General features: G+C 32.9%; 1 protein-coding gene and 1 long non-coding RNA gene across 2 annotated transcripts in view; both read left to right on the forward strand.

Annotated features, from left to right (window-relative positions):
- Positions 1 to 19,929, forward strand: part of LOC147021620 (zona pellucida-binding protein 2-like) — an 83,742-nt gene that overhangs the window by 10,974 nt on the left and 52,839 nt on the right. The window contains exon 2 of the mRNA XM_085891789.1: positions 18,144 to 18,257. Coding sequence (XP_085747915.1) covers positions 18,144 to 18,257 — 114 coding nt within the window. The remainder of the gene's footprint in view (positions 1 to 18,143; positions 18,258 to 19,929) is intronic.
- LOC147021621 (uncharacterized) lies at positions 686 to 3,730 on the forward strand. Its single transcript, XR_015060871.1, has 3 exons — positions 686 to 1,580; positions 1,677 to 1,871; positions 1,968 to 3,730. It is a non-coding gene; the product is annotated as an uncharacterized LOC147021621 (long non-coding RNA).

A 19,929-nucleotide genomic window follows, 5' to 3' on the forward strand; every position in this document is an offset into this window, starting at 1 on the left:
GTGCTATCCGTGTGCCATCGCGAAATAAATGTGCTTTATGTTGAACTGTTCCTCCCGTTTCGCTTCGTCTTTTCCTTTATTGAATCTCCATCTTACTTCACGTAAAGGGTTGGTCGTGGGCTAAAACGCCCGATAATTAATAGAACCGTCGGGGTTGACGATAACACCGCTCGGTTATCCCGATATTACGGAACGGGTCGCTTAAAGTGGCCCGTGTCCGAAGTCGACCTGCGGCGAGGTGCGATCGCCCGGTCTACCCTCCGTGTGGGTACTTAGGTAGGTCGAATTTGGCGAGCAACCCTATCCCACGCGGGGGGCCGATTGGCACGATCGTGGTGAGGCCGAAAGGCCCACCCATGACTAGTTCCCGGCGTTAGTCCGAGAGGGTCACGACGGGAAGGTCCGTCCGGTGGACGACGTGCCGCGATTCGAGTTACGTGGCCGTTCGCACGCCGGCGGGCGCGAATCCGCAACAATATATATATATATATATATATATATATATATATATATATATATATATATATATATATATATATATATATATATATATATATATATATATATATATATATATATATATATATATATATATATATATATGTAGGGTAAGAATACTGATTCTGGCTCACTTTTCCCCATGTAAATGAATGGGGGATTTTCAGCGATTCATATTTTTTTCCCTAAAAATAAATCCCCTTTTTATCCCAAGGTATATTTATTTGTCTCCCCTTTTAAATTGGAGGTTGAACCTCATTGAATTGAACACCTGGGGGTTGAACAGCTCTCATTGAACCTATAAGGATTTGTTCATTCTCAAATTCCTTCAATAGTTTAATTTTCTTTGCACAATAATCCCCATCTAAAATATTGACAAACAAAACATTTGAATCTTTATATTTTTTAAGATACCCCATTTGTGCCATTACGAAATGATAAACTTCTCTTAATGCTCTTGTTTGACCACCTCCTGAGCCACAGGTTATTTTTTGTTAAGCCCCGCCCACTTTTCTTTAAGCCCCGCCCACTTTTGTTAAGCCCCGCCCACTTTCCACAAGGTATTCAATAAGCCCCGCCCACTTTTCTTTAAGCCCCGCCCACTTTTGCTAAGCCCCGCCCACTTTTGCTAAGCTCCGCCCACTTTTCATAAGGTATTTTTTCTAAGCCACGCTCACTTTTCCTAAGTCCCGCCCACTTTTGCTAAGCTCCGCCCACTTTTCATAAGGTATTTTTCTAAGCCACGCCCACTTTTCCTAAGCTCCGCCTACTTTTGCTAAGCCCCGCCCACTCTTACATCATTTCCAGTTCATCTCTGACTCACAAAGAAATCACTAGAAAATTACAGGATGTTATGGTTTTGAAAAATTTCCCAATGAAGGCTTGCCTAGGCTTGCCCAGGGAATTTCCAAAGGAAACCACACCCACCAGTCTTTCTCTATAAAAGCTTCAAACCCAGGCTCCATTTTAAACATTTGTTTTTGCTGGCAATGGTGTGCTGTGTGCTTGTCTCGAACTCTCTGTCTTCTATGGAACTAAACCTTCAAGTTGATGAACTGGATTCAAACCTCTTATCTGTTGAGGTAAGATTTTTATTTTCCTATTTTCAAACTTTGATTGAAGCATACTCATTTAATAATTAAATAACTTAATTAATACATTATTATTTTCTCTCACAGGAAATTGTGTCTGAAATACGAAATGAAAATACTGCTTTTGCTACAACTTGGGAGGAAATTGTTGGCTTGGTTGAAGACCTTATGAGCGACCAAGACCTTGAGTGGGATGACTTTGGTGTTCCTTGGAACTCTCTGTCTTGTATGGAACTAAACCTTCAAGTTGATGAACTGGATTCAAACCTCTTATCTGTTGAGGTAAGATTTTTATTTTCCTATTTTCAAACTTTGATTGAAGCATACTCATTTAATAATTAAATAACTTAATTAATACATTATTATTTTCTCTCACAGGAAATTGTGTCTGAAATACGAAATGAAAATACTGCTTTTGCTACAACTTGGGAGGAAATTGTTGGCTTGGTTGAAGACCTTATGAGCGACCAAGACCTTGAGTGGGATGACTTTGGTGTTCCTTGGAACTCTCTGTCTTGTATGGAACTAAACCTTCAAGTTGATGAACTGGATTCAAACCTCTTATCTGTTGAGGTAAGATTTTTATTTTCCTATTTTCAAACTTTGATTGAAGCATACTCATTTAATAATTAAATAACTTAATTAATACATTATTATTTTCTCTCACAGGAAATTGTATCTGAAATACAAAATGAAAATACTGCTTTTGCTACAACTTGGGGTGAAATTGTTGGCTTGGTTGAAGACCTTATGAGCGACCAAGACCCACAGAACGAGTTCGTCCTTGATGACCCAACCAAAGAGTTATACCTTGGAGACCAGCAAAATCCTGAAAAAGAGTTTTACAGCAATAGTACTCATTGTGAGTTATCAAGACAATACCCACTGAACAAGTTATACGTTGATGCGCCAGAATACAAGTTTTACCTTGGAGACTCACAAATTTTGAAAAAATCAGTAAATGAGTTCTGCCTTGATGGTTTAAATAACTACCTTGGAGACTCAGGAAAAGGGTTCTGCCAAGATGGTTCTAAATATGGGAATTACCTTGGAGACTCACAAATTTTGAAAAAATCAGTAAATGAGTTCTGCCTTGATGGTTTAAATAACTACCTTGGAGACTTGGAAAGTTGGGGTTATTTTGAAGACTTGAAATGCTACCACTCTTTGGGATTTAAACCTATCAAGAAAGTTCTTACTCCCTCTTTCTATGTCATCAAACCTGAAAGCCTTAAAAGACAGAATTGGAAGAAGAGAAAAAAAAGAAAAACGTAAAATATATATATATATATATATATATATATATATATATATAGGTGGAAATCTCATTTTGAAAAAGACTGTGTTGGGTGAGGATTGAGTTGGGGTTGAGATTTTGAATGTGAGGGTTGGGGTTGAGATTTTGAATGTGAGGGTTGGGACACACACACACATACACATCAACAAACAAAAGTTAAGCCTTGACTATTCAGTTGAGGATTCTGTGTTTGGGGTTCACAGATGTAAGAACGTCCACCACTTGACACACATTATATACTGTTATACACCTCGGACTTGGCCCTCGAGTGTCCACAACGGTGTATAGTAGGAGGGAGTGAAGCGCCAACCTATTGCTCCCATTGCACACACACACACACACACACACACACACACACACAAACAAAAGTTAAGCCTTGACTATTCAGTTGAGGATTCTGTGTTTGGGGTTCACAGATGTAAGAACGTCCACCACTTGACACACATTATATACTGTTATACACCTCGGACTTGGCCCTCGAGTGTCCACAAAGGTGTATTATCTGCTTAGTTTTGTCTTTTGTAATTCCTGTGAATAAAATGAACCTAAAATCTCTTCCCCTTCCAAATCATATATTTTATAAGTCCAAGGAACTGTATCTATTACATCAACAATTTTAAAAAGTTCTTTCGTCCATCGTTCAGTAAAACCCTTTTCAAAATGAGATTTCCACCTATATATTCTTACGATATCACCAACTTTGAACTTAGGTTTTCTGACATTAATCTCTTTTTCATATTTTAATTTTGTAAATGTTTCTGATGGCTTCATATTCGTTGACGTGTGAATCGTGTCATTATACTTATCCACAATATCCTGAATAAAAGATGACCATTGTTGTGAACCGAGTTGTGTGAATTTTTTATATAGTCTCTCTTTTAAGGTACGATTAAAACGTTCAACAACAACTGCCTTCCCTTCATTAAAGGTACTGTATAATGTAATACTGTTATTTTTTAGAAAATTCATAAATGTCTTGTTATAAAACTCTCTACCCTCATCAGTCCACAATTTTTTAGGTTTTCTCTTACTTTTATTAAATATCTGTTGAAAAGCTAACATAAGAGTATTACCTGTTTTGTTTTTTAAAGGGACAACCCACGCATATCTACTCCTCAAATCAATAACGGTTAAAGCATACTTGTACCCCTTATCATTATTGAGTTCAATCAAATCAGCAGACCAGATATAATCAACTTCCTTGGAATAAACTTTCCTTCTCTGAAACTTTGTGAATATTGGTTTATGTAATTCATCAGCTAATTGCTCTTCAGTCTTAATGGCATCATTAGAGCCTATAAGTTTTTTGAATTTCCAAGTCCAAGTTTCAATTTAGCACTAATCATCTTCTTCACGATGAACCTATCAACTTTTTCTCTCAAGGTTGGATTTTGTATCAGAGACAAATTATACAACATTTCTCTATCGGCTTCATGCTTTTCTTCCAACGTTGTGGTATTCCCATAATCAATATCGTGTCTCATGCACACTTCATCAACTCTATTGATTGGTTTACTCCAGGATTTAGGATTGTCTGCCTCATCTAATCTTTTATCCAAGTTTGTGCCTGGACCACAGAAAGAATACCCTGGAAGATGTAATTCCCCTGGTATTCCAGTAGTTGTAAATTTACTTCCTGATAAAAACTTTTGTATATCTCCTCCGAGTTTGTGTTTGGAGATAAATTGATTTTTTTTTGAACCACACACCGAACATATACCTTTTTGTATAACCCTGTTATTTTTACTTTTAATATATGAAATATTTTTAGTATTAGTTTTCTTTTTACATTTGAGACAATAACTCATTTATTTATGAGAAAAATTCCTGCAGAGTGCAAAAACCTTTTTAGTTTCCAACATGCACATTTGAATCTTAATTTTTAAAAGATAAAGAATCCTTAGAAATGCCTTCACTCTCTCCTCCATTTATTTCAGAAAAAACTTGAATTAAAATGAATAGCTTGACGATGTCAATAGTCTTGAAGAAAATATTGCAAATAGACTTGTCAATTCTTTGTTTTCCTCCTCGGTGGGTTGAGTTATTTTCTGTAATACCACCAATCTTTTTTGAATCTCACTGGTTTCCATATTTTGATATTTATTCATTCTCTCTCTTTCCTCCCTCTCTCTCTTCTCCTTTTCCTCCTTCTCTCTCTTCTCCTTTTCCTCCTTCTCTTTCTTCTGCCTCTCCCTTTCCTCCCTCTCTCTATTTTCTCTTTCCTCCTTCTCTCTCTTCTCCTTTTCCTCCTTCTCTTTCTTCTCCCTCTCCTCCTTCTCCTTTTCCTCCTCTTCCCTCTCTTCTTCAACTCCTTCCTCATCCCTTACTATCCTTGAATCGTTTACACCCCATAGAATATTATACATATATTCATCAGGATTTCTTGTTATTCCTGTATCCAAAATAATTTTTTTTACAACAGGAAACCAATAAAATTTCTTTTGAATTTCTAAAAGAGCCTTACCTTTTCTTAACCTTATAATTTTTTCATTATTTAACATTCTAATTAAATCTAAAGTTGTCGGTTTATCAACATCAGCATAATGCCAATCTTTTATTGAAAATACCTCATTCTTATGTTGTAGAACATATTTATTAAAATACCGAATACCCTTTTCTTGAAGGTATGCTTGGACACAGAAATGATAATTTTCTTGAAGCCTTCTTGCTGTCATTTATGTATTAGAAATATATGTTAGAATAATATTATGGCACGAAACACCTGCCCATCTTCCCATAGTTAAATCATTTTGTATTTCCTTACTTATTATATATAATCCTGTTTTTTCTGTTTTCATGAGATAAACAAGGGCAAAACCATTATTATATTTACCCTTATTAAATTCTTTTATTTGTTGTTTACTAATCGTGGCTCCACAAAACTCATTCTCGATACCAAGTGCATAATATTCTTCCTTACGAGACTGATTTAATTGTTCCAGGTCTTCGAGGTTAATTTTAAATGACCAATTATACCCTAAATCATTCATATCATACCCCCATTGTTCTATTCTCATACAAACGATACGCCCTTCTTTATAAAAATTTATTTTAATTCGAACTGTGAATTCTGTATGACCTGGAGATAATATCAACACTTCTGTATCTTTGGAATACACAGCCGTTTTATTTAAGTATATATATTGTGATAAATCGCTTAATCTCACCAAGTCATTCGCGTCAGTTGGGCTTGGATAATTTTTTAATTTATAAGCATTTTTCATGTTAATATTTTTGTTTATATTATATTTATGTCGTTCAGCCTGTGCCTTTGTATAATAATTTGATAAATCAATATCCAGTTCTTGAGATACACCAAAGATAGAACCATCTTTACCAACATAAGTCATTTATATTAGATTAAAAATAATATCATAAAATTTTTTATTTTTGTTGAGTTGAAATAACACATATAGACATAATTGACCACAACACTTCGAATTTAATTCTTGAACTTGAAATGTTTGATAAACACCATTCTGTAAGAATTTTATGACTTCAACAGGTGGTGGAAGACCAAAACTATCAAAATAATATTTGTCTTGATTATTAAAAATACAAACCCAATGAGAACCGTTCCCATTATTATCTTCTAAGTTCATAATAATATTCTTTGTATGTTTCGGCACATTTGTTAATTCATCTCTCATACAAATAACCACATTATGAATTTTTAATTTCTTACAATATTTGGCAAGTTGTAAATTTGATGTTGTATTCTTTCCAAATTCTTTCAACCACTCATCAATGCTCATTTATTTATTAGAAAGATATAATCCATTACCTCTTTTCGTTAATTTTACACCTGCTTGTGCTATAGAAGAAAGCATATCTCCTACTAACAATCTCGCTTTATCAGGCAGACCTTCAAGTTTTTCAGCAAAATCTACAATTACACCACTTCCACTAATTTGTTTCTCCAACTCTTTGTTATGTCTTTCCAATTCTTTTTGAGCCTGGAGTTGAGCCTTCCTTTCGTTGGCAGTTTTGACCGCTGTTGAAATACCACCCGTCAATGCTCCAACCGCACTTAAACCAGCAAATAAAGGAATTAGAAATGGGAGAAATCCTCCACTCGTCTCTCTTATTGAATATTTTTTTAACATTGGTTTTGTCATTTTAATTTTAAGTGAGCCAGTGTCATTCAAGATTTTAACCTGTTCTCTTGTGAGCAAAACATCAATTCTTACTGCTCCTTTTCTCTGAATTGTATTAACGTTAATCGTACAAGGCTTTTGATTTTGAACACAAGATGATAGTTTATGAAGATTGATTTGAATAACATATACCCCAGTTGGTACTTTGCCACTCATTTATTTAACAAAAAATTATGTGAGACTAATCATCACACCATTATCTGTATTAATCTGCAATTCTGTTTCTTCCAAAAGCAAACAATATGTATCAACTTCTTCACTCTCTCCTCTTTCAATGTATAGGGAAGTATCCACTCGATTAGACTTTATAGTTTCCTTTTGAGCGCTCAGGTCAAACGCATAGATTGTATACAAACTTTTAAATGCTGTCATATCCAAAATAGGTTCTTTATTTCCATTACTTTCACACACCTTTTGGTAAGACTTGTATGCTTCAGCAAAATCATTTTTTTCCCAATTAATTTCCAATCTATCTCGTGGATAAAATGTTCCATCTAGAGAAACGCGAAGTTGTTTCACCTTAGCATTATCACTCAATGCATTATTCTTATCAGTCGCAGTATCACCATCTGGCTTTTTAAAAATCATCCACAGATATCGTGGCTTTCCTTCCAGAACACCCAAATTCCACGTGTAAGTAGTTTGATTGAGTTTAACGTGTTGACATCTTCTTTTGAGGTATGATGCACTGAGTGGTTTCTTTGAGTTAAGTCTTCGATTCAACATCTCTTCTGTTTTAAGATTAGGAGTATATTCACTGATATACCAACTCATCTCCTCAATTACAAATTTATTCTGTTCACCAAAAGCACTACCAACACCAAAAAGCAATCTATTTTCATTATCATTCCTTTGTAGTTGAAATCTAATTTTAAGACCATACAGAACTTTATCATAATCACAAAATCCAAATATACCTTTAAGAGGAACTGCCACAGTAAAACTATTTTCTGCTTTTGTATCATCATTATACATTCCTTTCCTTTGAATATATCCAGGGTCTGTGTTTGTTCCCGTTGACATATCAGGAATAAAACCTTCGACAGACCCCTTTCCCATTCTATCACTGAATGTATAGAGTGTAAATTTCATCATTTCAGATACAGCAGAGACATAATCAACCGCTTCAACTTCTTGTGTTCCAATATACAATCGCACACTATCAAACATTTTCCAGAAGAAATCATTTACAAGTGTAGCGTTTGTGTTATTCCCAGCCTTAGTGAATTTAAATTTACACAACAAGAAACTTTCGGAGAGATTCAAATAGGTTTGTTGATTATTTATTTCAAAACTTTTTGTACCATTTGTATTCCAGTCTGTTCCAGTTATTGCATTTACCTTGAAGTAATCTTCTTTTTTAGTGGAGTTTGAGATAATAATAGTATCATCCAAATCATAGATACTATCAATTGCTTCCATACTTGTATTTATTTAGGAAAAAAGATGTTAAAACTTTTGAAACCCTGTTCCAAGTATTTGAATTATTTTCTGTCGTTCTTGGGGGGACAACTGAGTTTTACCTTTCTTAATTTCTTTTATTGCTTGTAATTTATGAGATTCCTTCTGAGCATCTTTAATACTCTTTACAGCACCTGCTACATTTCCCACAGCAGAAGCAGTTGAACCAATTAGGTCTTTATGTTTAAGAATAGTTGAACCAATACCCATGAGAGTATCAATTATCCCATCTCCTCTAAATTGATGTCCGACACCCCTTTGTCTCTTAGGTTTATAGTATCCTCTACCAAGATACATACCTTCACCCTTGTAGTACGGGGAAAGGAACATCCCATCCCCTGTAATTATTTTATATTTTCCCAACTCGTGTTTCCTCACAATAACCATCGTATTTATTTATTGAAAAACTTCACATAGGTGAATTCTGATGGATATAACTTCTCCATTAAAAGAAATCACACGATTATCTTGGTCGGTTATCCTAAAATTTACTCTGTGTATGGTTTTTCCTGACACAGGTAGATAAACCAAATTTTTAGGTTCCATATTGAATTTATAACCAATTGGGGTTGAGTATGCGCTGAATGAAAATATTGTATTTGTTTTTTTCCATCATTATAAGCACCATCAATCAAATCACAGTGAATTAACACCGAATTTATTCCTGAGGATATTTGAATGACATTATCACTGTAAAACGTCCCATTAGTTTCAATCTTTGTTGAGGAGAAACCTAATAACTCTCTAAATGAATTATCAATTGTGAAATCAACCTTGTAGTTATTTTTAACTTTAATCGTTGATTTTGAAGTATGTTTTTGAATGTTTATAACAATATTTTTTGGTTCATCACCCTGTTCTTTCATAAGACGAGCAATTTCGGAAGATATTTGAGAAATCTCATATGCTCCGGGTGAGACTGTTATCGTTTTGTATCCACTTCCCGGATTATAACTAAACTTGTCATTTTTCTCGGTTATATTAAATAAGGTATTATAAGTTTCCATGGACAATAAAGATGCCTCATATTCTTTTGTTGTGTCAAGTTGTAGTGGGTATGGGAATGAAGATGTGTGGTCGCTTGTTGTGAAATTAAAACTCAGGATTGTGCTTCTCATCTTATTTAATATGAGATAAAATGTCTTTATATTGAGATTTATTAATTATTTTCATGTTCATCAACTGGTCTAAAATGGCTGATGCTTCATTAAAACAATTGTTATTTCCAGCCTTCTTACTGCCTAACAACAATAACAGTCTATTAACTAATTGCGATGGGTCATTTGGAAGAAAACTAATACCTGAACCAAGGATACTTAAAGCCTGAATAATGTGTTTCTCCTTCTCATTCTTCCTACTTTTACCAGAAAGAATAACCTTATAATTTAGAGTGTTCAGCAAATCAATATATACTCTATCATCATTATTTTCCATATCCAATGGTTTATCAATATACTTTGATTCATCCCTCACAGTTGAACCTTGTCTTCCATCTTTTGTGAGAAGAAACATTAATCTCGGAGTTAGTTTAACAGGGGGTGAGCAGAACTTAAGAACCTTAATTCATCATTAAATATCAATACCTTTTCTTGAACAAGATGAAATATTGCTGGTTGTTCTGTTGGAATGAGTCCTGCTTTGGTTTTTGAATCCGCTGAATATTCATTGTTTTGAACAGCATTCACAATATAATCAGGGGGTTGATTAATCTCTTCCAGTTGTTGAAATAAACCTTCATCATATTCTAATTCTCCAATATGCTCTAATTCTTCCTCCGTCATTTGACTGAAATCTTTTAACATTTGGAGCTTTCTGGGAGTATATTCTACTGTGGGAACTGTGGAAACATCTTTCATTTTTTCTTGGGAAGTTTTTAAAAGTGGTTTAAAAAATTTCTCTTGTTTTCTTTCAAATACTTCTTCGCCCGTTAGTTTCTGTCTGCGTTTCTTCTTTATGTCTTCCTGCTGTTTTACAACTTTTGAAACCAACTCTTGATGTTCCTTAAATCTTCTTGCTCTTTCTTTTGTATCCATTTATTTATTGTAAAATATCATTTAATGAATTGTAAAGATTAACAGGGAAATTTTCCTTTTCTTCATCATTCAAGTAGATGTGTTCAAATAAATCCTTTTCTTTAAATATTTCATCAAATTCTTTATTAACATTAATGCGAGTTGTAATTTCTTCTTCACTAATCCTTGCATCTCTGCTTTTCATACGTTTGCGTTGAGTTTCTTCATCAACATCAAAACCGAATGATAAAATCTTCACCCCGCTCAGATATTTAATAATTTGTCTCGTTCCTTCTGGATTAGTTTCTAATATCCCAACACCACCAGATTTTAGTTTCCTTAACTCACTCTTACAATGTGAATATTTTGTTGTACCAAGAGAAACCTCCTCAAATATTTGTCCTTCATTCCTCAATCACATATGTTCCTCCACTGAAATATAGTGATAATCTTCACCTTTTACTTCTCCAGGTCTTATTGCTCTAGTTGTTGTTGATACAATGCGTATCACGGGGTGTTTTTTAAGTAAATTTACAATATTCTCATTTGTACTACACAAGAACCTTGATTTATGAAAGTTTTTTCCAGAAGCAGATTTACCCACAAGATTTATAATAATAGTTGTCATTTATATATGTAATTGTTTATAAAACAAAAAATATATCCCTTAATATCTCATCTTGTTTCACAACAATATATTTATATTTTTCAGTCGTGTGCTTCATGTAATCCTCAAATTTCTTTTTACTACATAATGTAGAACAATTATCTCTCCAAAAATTATTGATATCTATTGAATTTAACTTGAATAAAATAAAAGTATTAGCATTGTTTCTGATGGAACGACGAGGAAGTTGAAAGTACGATTGACTAAGATAAATACAATTACAAGAAGAATGTCTCCCTCTTGTGTAGTAGCTGTCCATTACCGTTTGGTTTCTCTCATTAACACAATCATCAAAGATAACGAGGTTCTTTTTTGATTTATCCAAATCTTGGGGAGATGGTATATCATCCGTATTATCACTAAGAATACAAGTTATAAGATTTGATTTCTTTTTACATCTCTGTGTATCACAAAATAGTTGAATTATATCTTCAATGTTATAATCATTTAGGTTTTTTGACGTTTAAATAAACCGATTATATCTTCTTTTTGAAGACCAGCATTAAAACCTTGTGAGAGTAGTTGATACTCTGGTTGAAAACTCGACTTTGTGAAAATTATTAAATTGTTATAATCTAAAAAGTTGGGAGTGAGGAGCATTTTTAAAAGTAAGCAGGTTTTTCCACATCCACTTGAACCAACTATGAGACATCTTAATGAATTTGGGAGATTTTTATGGTTGTTAAATTTTATCTTATTTTCCCAAATAGGTAAAAAATCATTCATTTATATATTTGAAAAACAGGTTATTTAATTTATTATTGGCTTTTTTAGAAACTCTATATTTTATCCTAAGTTCAGGTTTAATTTCAAGATAATCCATTATTTTATTTATACAATATCTTGTGTTGATATTTCCCTGAAAATTACATCCATGAATAATATACAACAACAATCCTTTGAACATTTCTCTTATACGTTCAGTTTCTTCCCTTGTAAGGAAAGGTGTGTTATCATCCTCATACTTTACATTCATTTCTCTAATCAATCTTGTAAAGTAATTCATTTTTGGTGTAAATCTAAAAGAATTATTTTCCTTTTTATATTTTTTATTATCATTAATTAGAAGATAATCACAGAATATACATTGTTTATAGGTTTTTGACTCTGTGTTTAATCCCTGTCTTTCACACGCAGGACAATTCTCAAATTTGTCATATGGAGAATCAGGAAAGTCTAGCATATTTATAAAGTAAAACTTTACTTAAACTGAAATTCATCTATACTTTCAGTTGTATATTACCATCGATATCGATATACTTTTTTTCATTATCAGATTCAACGACAACATTTTTTATATTAAAGGTAATTTTAAAATTATCGTTAACTACTATTGAACGAAATGTCATTTCACCTGATATATTAACATCCTTTATTTCATCAGGATTTACATCTTTAGGGTTGTTGAAAAAAATACAAATTTCTCCTTGCATATTACAGATGGTCTTATCTTTTCTTTCTAAAGCTTCATCCATAAGGTTTTTGTTCTTTGATACTTTTTCTTGTTTCATTGCTTTTTCTAGTTTTGAATATATTACTAGAAGGAGAGGAGAAACTTTTGTTAGAGATACTTTAATTGATGTTCTACCAGGTATACTAAAAGCCCTTCCACTGAAGGAAATTGAAGAACTCATATTATTTACCATAATAGTTTTTATCCAATAGTTGTTATATTTATCTTTGTTCAATTTTACATCCTTGACATATTTCTCAGTATCTTTAACAGATGAAGAGATTGATTGAAACTTGTCTTTTGTGTCTTGAAACATTGTATTTATTAAGTGAAAAAGTTGGAGGATAAAATGTTTTTAAGCACAGATTCACCTATAAATTAAACGAAATTTTCATCAAGAAAATTTTAGTTTAAGCAAAGTTTTATTCTATAAATATGGTGAATACAACGTACTGCGATGTTTGTAATCACGAATATAAACATTATAGAAAACACCTCCGAACCAACAAACACACATTTAATCTATTTCATCAAATATCTCCTCTTGAGTTGGAAAGAAAACATTGTGATATCTGTTCAAAGGATGTTTTGAAGAGTAGTTATAATCAACATCTTCAATCACAAAAACACAAGAAAAATGAGTTTAAAGTAAAGGGAGACTATTATATTAAAAACACTGATGGGGCATTTAAAGGGCATATAAAAATAAGGATTTTTCAATTTGGAGAACCCGGTCCATCATCAATAGCTGAATCAATTGAAATAGTGAAACCCGATGTTGAAAAATTTATTAAAAAGACATTAAAAGAAATGAAAACTTTAAAGTTTTATATGGGAGTGAAAATGAATATGAAAAGACAAGATGAAGAACATACTCCTTATATGAGAACAGGTCTTCATTTTATAACATCATTTCAAGATTTTTTGAATAGTGGGGTTTATGAAGAACTATCAAGACAAGAGGAGGATGTTGATAATACAGTGGTAGGAAGTGGATTCAATATTAAAAAAATCATCTTTTTAGATATACACATTCTAAAATCAAACCCTCTTAAAGCTTCTTCTTATATTGAATTACCAAAAGAAATAAAACGAAAGAAGGCAGTTGTTAATATTAAGAACAATGATAATAAATGTTTTCTCTGGTCTGTTCTTGCTCACTTTCATCCACCAAAATGTAATTCAGAAAGAGTAAAACAATATATGAAATATGAGAATACCTTGGACATTAAAGATTTTAAATTCCCAATGCCACTAACAGATATTCCTAAATTTGAGAAAAAGAATAATCTTTCTATTAATGTATATGGATTAACGGATACAAACAAAGTTCAAATATTAAAAATTTCAAACAACTATAAAAATGAAGAAACACACATTGACCTTTTATATTTTAGTGTTGGAAAGAATTCACATTACACATACATCAATAATTTATCAAGATTAATCTCTTCTCAGGTATTCAGAACAGCAAACAAAATATATCCTTGTAAGCGATGTCTTAATTCATTTCATACAAAAGAACGATTAGAACAACATTCAAAATATTGTAGTAATCATAAATCAGCTGTAATTACAATGCCTAAACCTGGTGAAAAGATTTATTTTGAAGATTATAATAAATCTATCATGCACCCATTTGTGATATACGCTGATTTTGAATGTATCCTTAAAAAGATAAATACTGCTTCTCCTAATCCAAAAGAACCATATACAAATAAATATCAAAAACATATTCCTTGTGGTTTCTGTTATTATATCAAATCATCTGTTGGAGAAAAGTATAACAAACTTGAACATTATCGTGGAAAAAATGCTTCACAAGAGTTTGTAAAACGATTAGAAAAGGATTGTATAAGACTCACTAAATTAATGAAAGAAACAAATGAACCGATGAAATTAACCAAAGAAGAAAAATTAGAATTTAGAATGAACAATATCTGTCATATTTGTGAGGGGGAAATTAAGGAGTCTAAAGTTAGAGACCATTGTCATCTTACTGGTAAATATAGAGGTCCCGCTCATTCCTGTTGTAATCTTAATTATAAATTACCTTCTTTTATTCCAGTCTTTCTTCACAACAGCGCCAACTATGATACACATCTATTTATAAATGAACTTTCAAAAACACCAGGGAATATTTCTGCCATAACAAACACAAGTCAAAAGTATATTTCATTTTCAAAAATGATATTCACAAAACCTTTAACTCGTATTAGGTTTCTAGATTCTTACAAGTTTATGGGAACACCACTAGCCTACCTCGCATCAAATCTAAGCTCCACGGACTCTTTTCCAAATCTTAATTCATTCTTTCCAAAAGAGGAAATTCTCACTAAAGAGGAAATTCAGATTAAAGAGAGAATTCAAAGTAAAGAGGAAACTCTAATTAATGAAGAAATTCTAACTGAAGATGAAATTCTAATTATAAAGAAAATTCGAACTAAAGAGGAAATTCAGATTAAAGATGAAATTCTGATTAAAGAAGGAATTCTTACAAGAGAGGAAATTCAAACAAGGAATGAAATTCAAAGTAAAGAGAAAATTCTTACAAGTAAGGGAATTTATCCTTATGATTATATGGATTCATTTATGAGATTTAAAGAAACACAACTTCCTTCAAAAGAAAGTTTCTATAATAACCTTTATGAAGAAGAGATAAGTGATAAGGAATATAAACACGCACAAGAAATATGGAAAATATTTAAGATAAAGAACCTTGGAGAATATCATGATTTATATCTAAAAACAGATGTTTTATTGTTAGCTGATGTGTTTGAGGCTTTTAGAACACTCTGTCATAATAAAAATTGTTATGGATTAGACCCTGCCCACTATTTCACAGCTCCTGGTTTAGCTTGGAGTGCAATGTTGAAAATGACAAAACAAGATATAGATTTAATCAGTGATGTTGATATGCTTTTGATGATTGAGAAGTCCAAGAGAGGTGGAATATCACAAGTATGTTCAAAAAGATATGCGAAAGCAAATAATAAATATCTCCCAAATTATGATAGTGAAAAAGATAGTAATTATTTGATGTATTTTGATGCTAATAATTTGTATGGATGGGCAATGTCTCAATCTCTACCTTATGGTAAATTAGAGTGGGTGGAAGAAAAGGATTATGAAAAGGCTTTGATGAATATTGTTATTTCTTCTCAAGAGGAATTGAATGACGAAGAAGAAGGTTATTATTTTGAAGTTGATTTGAGGTACCCGAGTGTTCTTCATAATAAGCATAAAGACCTTCCTTTTGCATGTGAGAAAGAAACCCCAAAGAAAGAATGGTTCAGTGATTATCATAAAAGTTTTAATATTAAAGGCAAATCAACAGAAAAGTTATTAACAACATTCTATGATAAAGAGGGATATGTTTTACATCAGAGAAGCTTAAAACAGTTTTTGAGAGAAGGATTGAGAGTAGCTAAAATTCATAGAGTTTTAAAATTTAAACAAAGTCCTTGGGTGAAAAAGTATATTCAATTCAATACAGATATGAGAGCAAATACAAAAGTAAAATTTGAAGGGGACTTTTATAAATTAATGAATAATGCTGTATTTGGAAAGACTATGGAAAATGTTAGAAACAGGCAAAACATTAGATTCGCAACATCTTGGAAAGAAGCTTCGAGATTGATAAATAAACCAAGTTTTGAGAGAGAAGAGGTTTTTTCAGAGAACTTTTCTGCAATTCATATGAAAAAGGAAAGTATTGTAATGGATAAACCAATTTATATTGGAACAGCAGTTCTTGATTTATCAAAGATATTGATGTATGATTATTTGTATAATGACTTAAAGAAAGAGTATGGTGAAAATGTTTCATTGTTGTATATGGACACTGATAGTTTTATCCTAGATATAAAAACTGATGATGTTTATGAAGATATGAAAAAAAATATTGGAGTATATGATACAAGTAATTTCAGCAAGAAGAGTGAGTTATTTTCCAAAAAGAATGAAAAGGTTATTGGTAAGTTTAAGGATGAGTTGGGTGGAAAAGTAATGAGTGAGTTTATTGGATTGAGAGCAAAGGCATATGCTTATAAGTATGGTGAACAGATTGATAAGAGGTTAAAGGGAATAAAGAAATATGTAATAAAGAAATCAATAACTTTTAGAAATTATTATAATTGTTTGATGAATAAGAAAGAAGAATATAGGAAAATGAATACAATAAGAAGTTATAAACATAACATATATAGTGAAGAAGTAAATAAAAAGGCATTAGGAGCCTTTGATGATAAGAGATTTATTTTAGATAATGGAATAGATTGTGTTCCATATGGATATTGTATGATAGAGTAAATAGAATAGATTGTGTTTTAACGATGGGAAGATAGGTTAGGGTTTTTTAAGGGCTACCGCCGCGTTTTTTCACAATATATAAATGGTTAAACCAAGTATTAATCAAACTAAAGAGTGGAGAAAATCTCAGTCTTGGTATATAAATGGAAAACATAATGAATGTGAAAAATATCAAATAAGTCTTATTGAAAAAATAACTAAAACAAAGGTAAATAAAACAAATAAGCGAATCAATTTAAAAACTAGTAAGTTAGAGGATGTAAAGAAAAAAAATGAATATCCTTGAATGGACTGAAAACTTTGATGGTTATCAATTGAACAATGAAAAAACAATTTACTATAATCTCAAAATGATATGTGGCTCAGGAGGTGGCCAGATGAGAGCATTAAGAGAAGTTTATCATTTCGTAATGGCACAAAAGGGGTATCTTAAAAAATATAAAGATTCAAATGTTTTGTTTGTCAATATTTTAGATGGGGATTATTGTGCAAAGAAAATTAAACTATTGAAGGAATTTGAGAATGAACAAATCTTTATAGGTTCAATGAGTGAGCTGTTCAACCCCCAGGTGTTCAATTCAATGAGGTTCAACCTCCAAGTTAAAAGGGGAGACAAATAAATATACCTTGGGATAAAAAGGGGATTTATTTTTAGGGAAAAAAATATGAATCGCTGAAAATCCCCCATTCATTTACATGGGGAAAAGTGAGCCAGAATCAGTATTCTTACCCTACATATATATATATATATATATATATATATATATATATATATATATATATATATATATATATATATATATGTAGCACGATATTTCAAAATGTTGTGGACGGGTTGCGAGTGTGGCAAGGACGAATTGATTCGATTTTGTTGAAGACCCGATTCCGAATTTGGATACGAGAATTATTTAATTTTTGAAGTGATTCTTCACCATTGAGAGATAGGGCCAAAAATGATTATATGGCATGATATTTCAAAAATGTATTGGACCCGATATGTTCTCATGAATCAAGCATTGCGTGACGGAGGGTATGCGCTCTACCGAGCGCCGTTCTAATTTATTCTGTTTTCCAAAGCGTTCTTTCAAAGACGAGAACTGAAATTGGACGCATGCCTGTGGGTTGTTACTTTGAGGATTTATAGTTTGAACTTTGTAATGAATTTATATTTTTCATTGTTGTCATTTTGCACGCAGCGGATGATCAAATCAGATGGCTGAACTCCCTGCGAGCGGGCACTGGGGTTCTCACCATTTCCATGGCACACAATAGCATCCACGAGAAGGTCTACGGAAGGTTCAACACCATGGGTAATATATCTAAGTGTGGTTTAATTACAGGCCTACACCATTTCAGGCCATTTCTTGGAGCAAAAATCAATTGGTTAATTTTAAACAAGAATCTTTAATGAACCTTTTAAAAATTTTACTTTTTTCCTTTGTAGAGCCCACCATGTAATGACATGTTACCATGTAGGCTGTGTCCTGTCTAATGCCTTGTTTGCACCAATGTCCTATTGCCATCCATATGCAATGATACGACTGTGCAGTTTTTGGCAATGATGTGAATTTGTTTCATTAATCGCAACCCAAGCAGCCAATGATTCCAGACCGACTCTGCCTAATTGTCTGGACAGTTGGCAAGGTGTTTGTCTAGAGTGGATCCAGCATCGTTGGCTGCCTTGGGATGCTGGCGAACTCGGGTAGATTAAGTTGGCCAAAAAAAAAACTTGCATTGAGTGATCACCTGCCTTATGTGGCCATTTTATTTTGCCACGCTTTCAAGCTGTAACCCTTGTCTAAATGAATATATTTGAATCATTTCTGAGTTAAATTAATGCTTCCCTATCAAGAAAATAAACAACTCTCATCCCTAAAGCATTTCTGAATGAAATGTGAGGAATGATGAAATGAGGTCAAGCTTCTTGAAAAGGGCAAATTGTTGTTCCAGCTGTATATGAAGGGGAAGAAGAAGCATAACCAAAGAAAAATATCCTTGATTATTTCTCAGGAGAAACTAAGTGTCACTTATTTGTTTTCGTCATTGTTATTCATGATCATAAAAGTATGAAAGTGAAAAAAAAAAAGTTTGATTGACAGGATTAATCTCCCCAACATGCATGGTTAATTAACTTTTAATAATTTAACTACCGACACGCAAATCCCTGATCATAGCAACAGGCTATCTGGACGTTGCTTACACAAAACTATGGTATATCGTTCAGGGTGCTGGAGATAACTCCTCCTTAGAATTCAAACCCAGATAATATGGCTCAAAGGTGAGTGTGCATACCTCTAAAATATCCTGCCAGCCCAAAAGGTCCACATAATATGTCCCTTTCTGCAACTCCATTTTACTTTCATCTCCTTGCAAACCTTTTCCATTTCACATCATCCAGTCTTCTCTATAACAACAATTTATTCTCCTTTTACAACCCTCGCTCTTTTTAACTCACCTGAAATTTTTAACTTTTAACAATCAAATCGTCCGTTCGTCCGTCCACAAATGCTTGCAGTTTCTTCTCTGAAACTACACACACACACAATTTCGATGAAACTTGACCACAACCGTCATCATCCATGATGTACCAAACTTTGTTCAGGGCCTTAAAAAAATCCGGGTCTTGGTGGGGGGGGGGGGTGCGGGGTCTATGAAGGGAGTTTATGGGGGGGAGGGGTAGGTATTTGACCCCCCCACCTAAGTGAAGAAAGGTATTTTTTGACCCCCCCTCCCCAATAAAATAGGTATTTGCTTTCTTCTCCAAAACCACACATAATTTTAATGAAACTTGACCACCACCTTCATCACCCATGATGTACCAAAGTTTATTCATGCTATTAAAAAAATTTGGGTCGAAAGGAGTTTTTTTGGGGTGGGGGCTTGCCCCCCAAAATAGGTATTTCCTATAACATTGGTTGGTAGTTTTGCTGATTCCATCTCATGTTGACTTCCTCCTCAATATCATTATTCTACCAGGTGAGC

The sequence above is a fragment of the Eptatretus burgeri genome, chromosome 8, assembly GCF_056783735.1.
Source record: "Eptatretus burgeri isolate ZD-2024b chromosome 8, Ebu_testis_v1, whole genome shotgun sequence".
In the NCBI taxonomy this organism is placed as follows: Eukaryota; Metazoa; Chordata; class Myxini; order Myxiniformes; family Myxinidae; genus Eptatretus; species Eptatretus burgeri.